General features: G+C 42.0%; 1 protein-coding gene across 2 annotated transcripts in view; it reads right to left on the reverse strand.

Annotated features, from left to right (window-relative positions):
* UBE2W (ubiquitin conjugating enzyme E2 W) overlaps positions 1-7568 on the reverse strand; it is a 34879-nt gene extending 27311 nt beyond the window's left edge. For both annotated transcript variants that reach the window (XR_004781191.2, XM_035563167.2), the window contains exon 1: positions 7455-7568. Coding sequence is in view for 1 of the 2 variants with exons in the window: in XM_035563167.2 (XP_035419060.1) it covers positions 7455-7469 (15 nt within the window). In the remaining variant the exon portion in view is untranslated. The remainder of the gene's footprint in view (positions 1-7454) is intronic.
* Positions 7569-7909: the final 341 nt, after the last annotated feature.

The following is a 7909-nucleotide window of genomic DNA, read 5'->3' on the forward strand; positions in this document are numbered from 1 at the left end:
AAAAGCTCTCAAACAGAAGAGAAATAGGTAAAGATTAAAAATGCTGACTTTAAAAAAATATATTATTTACTAAAGTCAAGCAAGCAACAGAAAAGATGAAAGAGAGAGTTCCTGAAGAGCTCAGGAAGTGCTTTGTTTCCTAATAAGCAGGTCATTCAAAAAGCCCCCGCAGAGTATATTGCATTAACCAGGTGAAATCATTCAGCCCAGACTCCCCAGCACACAAGCCATCCAGATCCTTGACTATCGCAGTCCTGGGAGAATTTTTGCTAATCAGTGGAAATTTACTTATAGTAAGTTTTAATCAAGGCCCAGAGGAGGAGGGAAGAGAGATGAATCGGCTGGATGTGCCCAATTAGAGCTTCAGCAGGACACAGCAAAACTGCTTTGCAGAATAATATGCCCATAAAAAATAATGCCAGGATTTGAGCTGGAAGAATTGTTTTTCAGTTTTATCTATTTTTGGCTGAGTATCAGGTTTTCCATCTGTACTCAGAGTGCAGAAGCAGATTAGTATCCTCCTCCTTATTTCTAATAAAACATGTTAACATCTGGCAACCCAGTTCTACAATGTTATTTTCCCAGACCAATCCGCAGTTCAAGTCCCCAGCATCAGGCATTTTGTGTGTTTCTCTCTTTTTCAGGGAGCCTAAAGGCAGTGCAGGAAGCTTTTTAACGAGCTACTTGTAAAGAAGTTCCCACCAATAATGGTTTGTTGTTCTGAACGTTTTAAGGTCTCACTAGGGTTGGGTGGAGGTTGTTGATTTCTCAGTTCACTAACCAGGAGACTCTTCACATGCTCCACCCCAAGATACTCTAAAATAAAGCGAGAAATAGTGCAAGTTGGGGATTTCTCAATATTTGACTGGAAGGTCAAGGCGACGCAGCACTCTTCTAGAGAGAATTGACTTCAGATCACCAAGAGGCGAGAACAACCTGCAAACAGAACTACAACATAATTAAACAGGCACAAATAACCGCACACGCAAATCCACTCCGCACACCACAGCCTGAAACGCTTTTTCCAGCTAATCCCGTTTTTGACACTAAACCTGTCATTTTAAAGCAAATTAAGTGAAATCCACTAACGAAGAATAAAACGAACCCGACAGCTAGTAATCTGCTTTTTCAAGGGATTCTTCAGACATAACAATGGCCAGCACAAGCCTCAGACAGTACTAACAAGTCAAACACGAATAATTCTGTCTTTTAAGGACAAGCGTCTGACATCATTTAAACTGCTTCAGCTAAAGCAAGGACTGCAAGATAACAGCAAGGACTGGCATAACGAGGGCAACCATATGTCTACCAGGGAATTTCTCATCCTCACGAAGAACGTTCCAGAGGCTGAAAATCGAGATAAAATACTGTACGCTGACAAAATACCTTTTGGGAAGAAAAGGGAGTAAAAAAAAAAAAAAGTCAGAAACAGCCAACTGTAACAAGATTTAAATACTCATCTAATCCATACCCCTAGGTATGGCAGGGAGAAAATTTGGGAATCCATTCCGTTTCTTTGTCCCTTCTCCTTATTGGCCACCCATTTCTAATCAAGAAAGAATGTATCTACGTAAATACGTGGCACAAAATTCCATGAAGGGTTTTATTCCAGCAGATTTTAGAGACAGTATTTGCTATACTCCAGTAAACTAAACAAAATGGATTGACATATATAAGGATCTTTTTTTCTTAAAGCTGATCAAGCAGTATTTTTAATTGAGTTGAATATAGAGATGACAACTTTGGTTTTATCACCCAAAAGAGTTATTTTTAAAACTGTGTATGAAAGGACGAATAGCATTCTCAACAACATCATTAATTACCACCACCAAAACAAAAATTTCAGCAATTCCTGCTCTGCCACTGTTACCTTCTTGCCCTTTCTCATCGAACTTTTTAATACTGGTGCCAGGGAGGCAAATGGTGGGTTCCACCTCCTTCTTTTCACGCCCAAGACCGAACCCCGCTCTTAATTTAAGTGCTAAAGGTCAGGGAGGGGACAGACAGACAGGACAACCTGCAAGGACTTGCACAGATTTCAGAAGACTTTTTGAGCCGTCTCATTCTACCATGAGAGGATGCTTAGTGGCTCTTCTTGTTTTAAAAGACTTGAAATGTATTTGCAATTTGCTTTTCATTAATGAAGTTTTACCAGATTTAAATTGTAACATTGCCTCTTACTCCCTTCAAAAGGAAAAAAGAAAACAACCCAAGTTCCCAGCTGTCAGTCCTACTTCAAAACCATGCACAATGCATGAAATTTTTGCCTACAAGTTCAGAGTGAAAGACTTTCATCCTCACCACTACCACACCAGCAAGAACTTCAGCCTCCAAAAGCTTGCAAGCTTCAACTTTGGTTGTTAAACACGGCTACGTCAGATGTGGTCATTCTACCGAGCGCATTTGGGTTTGTTGAACCCAACCATAACAGCTGAGTCCGACAGAAGTTGGGCCTCACCTCTGTCATATTAATAGGGGTAATTTAATCCCATTATCTCCTGCAGTATTCACCAGTAGAGCCTATACCTTTATACTATAGAAGCGAAGATCCCTTAAAGTCTTAGCTTGACAGAATTTGACCAAACAATTGAAGAAAGTGCTTGATCCACTACCTTGTGCACATTATCTGAGTTAAGCTGCTTTAGCTTATTATTTACAAGCCCCCAGAGCTTTCCAAGGGTACAGCTTAACAAGACAGCATTCCCTGGCTTTTGCAAATCTATTGTTTTCTCTTTTCCCCTTCTCAGGGCTTGAATAGCTAAGCCTAAAAGCAGGAACAGGGCATTATCAAGCTGAGCAAGAAATATCTACAATCGACTGGGATAACAGTTGTTTCCAGTAAATAGCTGCCTACTCCTATTTCCCTGATTTAAATCATACAGGTGTGGATCAGATAGCAACATTCAAAATACCAGGCTGAAAGCCTTCGCGGTCTTCCATATTTTAGCCATACAGTTGGCCTATTTGGAAGAAAAATCTGCTGATATCTAGGGTTAGTTTTAGTAAACTAAAGTCTGCCACTGCTTTCTTTCTATGAAGTGAATTCTTCTGTTGTAGCCCCCAAATCCTGCAGCTGCTGCACAGTAAAGCATTTCCCAAAGTATTTTATAAAGGCAGATGCAAAAAGTGAGACTCCTCAGGGCCTAAAGCCACGACTTTTATTTTATTTATCTTCACTGAACTAATAGCTGCAAATTTTAAACTTCACTGGATTTTTTAACTCACTTCAAAAGTTAATTAAAAAAAAAAAAAACAAGATTAAACTCATCTTGGTAAAACAAATATAAATTTTGTATTTATCTCACCTTACTGTAGCATGGCTTATAGCCAAAACTAATACACTGCGTACTGGTACAGACTGATAACTGAAGGTTACACAGAGGACTAATAACCACTTAGTGGACAGGAGAAATGGTATTTCCTCTCCACTCATTCTGGTCTCAATTACAGTACATCCATCTTTCAGTTTTAAAAAATATATATTTTTGTTTTGTTTTTTTAACCTTTCAGTGGTATTTCACCAAAGGAACCAGTAAATGTTTCACATAGTTAGTAACTACCAGTAACCTCATTGTGTTTGTATCCCAGAATTGATTGTGTAGCTACAGTAGCCACTCATTTTCTTTTTAAATATTTAATTCCACATAACACAAATAATATCTTGTACTGTGACCTTCAGCAGCACTAAACGCGTATGCGCCAGCACTGAAGTTCCAGTCAACTGAAAGCTTTACTTGATGAAGTTGTCTTTTTTTTTTTTTTTTAAGTTTTATTATATAGATTTTAAAACTCCTTCATGGCCAAATTATGTCAAAGAGAAAATTATTTCCCAACTACTAAATAAAATTGCTGTCAATACCGAAGAACTATTGAGCAATAAACAACTGTCCTGAGAGCAGCTGGAAAGAGAACTTCCACCGAGACAAGAAGAGCAGGTGAAGAACAGAAACAAGGAAGCTTAGATGAAAGTGGGCGTATTCAGAACATTATATTTTCTTACAATGCAATTATAATGCCATTTTTTCCCTGCGATTTCAGTGACTTGCATACAGTTTCCCCATCCCCTACCCCACTGATTAAAAAAAAAAAAAACACACTAGGGTGAAACTTGTGGGCAGCTTCTGTGTTACCACCAGCTTGTGTTTTGTGATCGAGCTGCTGATGATCTCAACTAATACAAATTCCACGCTGTCATTTGGCACAGTTATTTTGTTAAATGCCTTTTGTTGCAGGTATTTAGAAAAAAAAAAAAATCTGTTGCTGAAACAAGACTTTTAAAGTAGCACTTTTTACTTTGATGTGAGCGTGTGTTTTGATAGTGGCCCAACAGCGGGCATTTTTCAAGGGCAAAAAAAGTCCTGATAACATAAAAGCATGCACAAACACAAGGCTGACATTCTACACTACAATCTTTACTAAAGCTGTTTGTGTCATTAATTACATTACCCCTGAATTTAATCAGATTTAAATATCTGCATGTACAAGCCCCGTGTGCCTAACTTAATGAAAAGACCAGAGGTTATTTTGGTGATAAACACCTAAAACTGTCCCCACAGATGTGTTTGTGAAATCTCCTTAATCTGGTCATAAGTCAGAATTTCAAGAAACTCAGTATTAAGAAGACAGGAAAAGTAAAATAGCAGTAATTCAAATGTCAGCATTATAAAGTGAATCTTTCAAGTTTAGATGCAAGCAGTTGATACCTGTGGGCTTAGGGAAAGGCAGTAACTGAGTATGTAACACTGTACAGAAACGATGCATTTTCAGCTAAACTACCTTGGTTCTGTTCTTTGCCCACTCTTCTATTCTCAATGGAAGTTCTGTGTTCCCAGCTGTTCTGAGAACAACTGCTTATTACTTCGTATTTCTTCAGTATTTGCCACATTTTTATGTTAACTCTAGCTTTAAAACTAAAGATGCCACACCGAATTTTCATAAGAAGTCCATTCTATTTGCTTGTTCTACAGTACTCACAACTTCTCAGAATGTTTCTTCTCCCCTTCACAAAGAAGTTATACAAGCTTGCACTTTTTCTGAGAAAAATCTCGGGGAAAAAAACAAAAACAACATTTGCCTAAGGGCTAAACAAACCCAATGGCGAATCAGTCAACACTCTGTACAACACAGTGGTTAAAAAGCTAAACACAGGATCTCATCAACATGGGCTTCTATTATCTAGAAAGAGTGTTACGGAAAGCCACCGTAACAAGTTCGGTGCAGGCAAAAATCATAATAAACCTAAACTAGGCACACAAAGGCTCATACTCCCAAGTTTTGAGTTACAATACATCAGCTGAACCACAGCAGCTGTTCAGGTTGATCTTCATGGACATTGGCAAAAAGAGTTTGGTTTGATAGAGTTTCAACCCTTTCCTCGCAGGATGACTTAAGAATATGCCAATCAAATAATTTCCCTTTAAGTCAGTCACAGAAATTTCAGTGGATATGTAAAGACAAGGTCTAATCAACTGAGCGCATCACAACGTTGCAGAAATTATGGCATTTGAGTAGCTCAAATAAATTTTAGTCATTTTTTGATGTATCATTCGTATCAGAAATATCAACAAAACTGCCATAATGGTATGGTAATAGACTATTGGTATAGTTACAGACTGCAATGAGTTGCACAAACATTTCAGACACTGGGTATTAAAAAAAAAAAACTGTATATAATCAGAAAAATGGCTTTTTTTTGAGTGAGGCTACTTACATATTAAATGTTAGCAGCAATGACTGAACATGAATGGAAAAATCATTCAAAACTATATACAACAGCTTCCTTTCTAAAATGTTTTCCACGTTGAAGATTTGACCATTCTTCGATAGAAAAGTTCAGAGCTTTGAAATCTTGTTCACCTGTGAAGGTGCCCAATCCTGGGAAACTTACTAATTTTACTGAAGTTAGTTTAGGTTTCCTGCTTATTTACAACAAAGGTTCCTATGCAATTCCTTTTCCATTTCTCTAGTTTTTGAGCACAGCATAAATGAATGTCTAAAACTCAGGAAAAAGTCATTATTTTCAGAACGTTATGCAATTGGTAGGACATAAACAAAAAAAAAACAACTCCATAAAATTCCTCATCAAAAGAAAACAGAACAGAATTTAAAAAAAAAAGAGAGAAAGGAGTATGATCTTACAGCAAGTATTTCTAAAATGGAAGCAATTACAACATGAGAGTCAAATTTTCAGGAAGAGAGTATTACCTCCGCACATAACTGATCTTTTAGACAACATTTGTAATTCCTGTGTCCTAAACAATGATTTTGTAATAATTATTTCCCTTTTACAAAGGGATCAACAGGAATGAGGGTGAGGCAAGCTGCAGAAGGTCATTTAATACGCCAAAGACAGAGCATAGCCTTGGTTTATAAAGCCCCACAGACTGCCTCCTTCAAGTTTCACAGCCGTCACTTCCTTATGTTTTTTACGTAGCTTTATAAAAAGTTTCTACTTAATGAACGACTGTCTCAATTTTGCACTTGTGGAAATCTGAATGTTAAAAAAAGGATTCCAGAAACGCATTCGCCAGACTGAGCTGCTAAATCGAAGACACATCAGCCTGTCTAAACTGCTGCTAAATCAAGAACGTTCTGTACAGCATGTTCAACTACGTTCAAGTTCTCGATCCCGTCTCATTTCAGTAACTCAGAAAGACCTACAAATTTTTTTAATGCTCCTAATCTCTGCCAGCAGCATTTCTACCCCACAAGGCCCGGTGTTTTGACACTTTAACTCTTGTTAGCACTAAATCCAGGCTATCAGAATTAATCTCATTGTTTGTATGCTCCTTCCGGGTCGTCCCATTACTCGTGACAAAAAAATACGAGTTATAGGGGATCAGAACGAAAAGAAGAAAGAGGGATTTGAAGAGGAAAACGAGAAGTAGGGGATCAACCGCATCTAAACGCAAAACGAAAATACAAATAATAAGGAGGTGAAGCGGAGCAGGTGACAGAGGAAAGGCCAGGCCCACAGCCGCAAAGCCCAGCGCTCGTTTGTCCTGGGCACGTCCCGGTAAGTCAGGGCAGAAGCCAGCCACGGTGCCCGAGCAGATCCTGCAGCTGCCATCCCCGGCTCCTCCGGAGAGGTGGACGAAGGCGGCACCCGGCTGGAAATACCTGTCGGGCAGCAGCAGGCTGCCTGCACCCCGCCGGCCCTGCGGCAGCCCGGTTGCAAGCACGCAGAGCCAGGCGCTCTCGGCCCAAAGCTTCCCGGGGGGACACCCCTGGAGGCAGGGCTCGGCCCCGGCCCCTCAGCGCCCCTCAGCGCCCCTCAGCCCGCACCGAGGACCCCGACCCCGCTCCCTTCCCCTCCCCGCCCTCTCCCCTCCGCCTGCCCCCCTCTCAACCTCCCCTCACCCCTCCGGGCACCCCCCCGAGGAGCCGGGCCGGGCTCCCCTCGCTGCCCCTCACCGCCCCGCAGGCCGGGGCGCGGCTGGCGGCCGGCCGCTCACCTGCATGGACGCCATGATGCAGCCGCCTCCTCCTCCCCCCCCGCCCCGCCGCACCGCGCCGCCGGCCCTCGCAGCGCCCGGCTCCGTCCCCGCCCTCGGCCGTCACGTGGTGCCGCCGCCGCCGCCGCGCAGGCGCCGCGGAGGGGCGGTGCGGGCGGGCGGGCGCAGGGGGGGCGGTGAGGCGGGCGGGCGGGTTGTGGTTCGGCGGGCCGAGGGGGAGTCGCCTGAGCTGTGCCGTGTGGGAGTCGTGCTTTAGGTGGGAGCGTGTTGGGATTCGGCGTTTTCGTTTCCTGGGATGGAATGCGCTCTGTGCTTTGCACCAGGTGCTTGGGTGGTAGCTCTGTGGGTGAATGAAAACGCCCACCCTACACGCCCAACTACAGTCAGTAAATTAAGCACCTTGCCAAAACACCTCCCGTACAGCAGCTATCCCACCTATAGTATCCGATACCTAC

Source organism: Cygnus atratus, chromosome 2 (assembly GCF_013377495.2).
Source record: "Cygnus atratus isolate AKBS03 ecotype Queensland, Australia chromosome 2, CAtr_DNAZoo_HiC_assembly, whole genome shotgun sequence".
Classification (NCBI taxonomy): domain Eukaryota; kingdom Metazoa; phylum Chordata; class Aves; order Anseriformes; family Anatidae; genus Cygnus; species Cygnus atratus.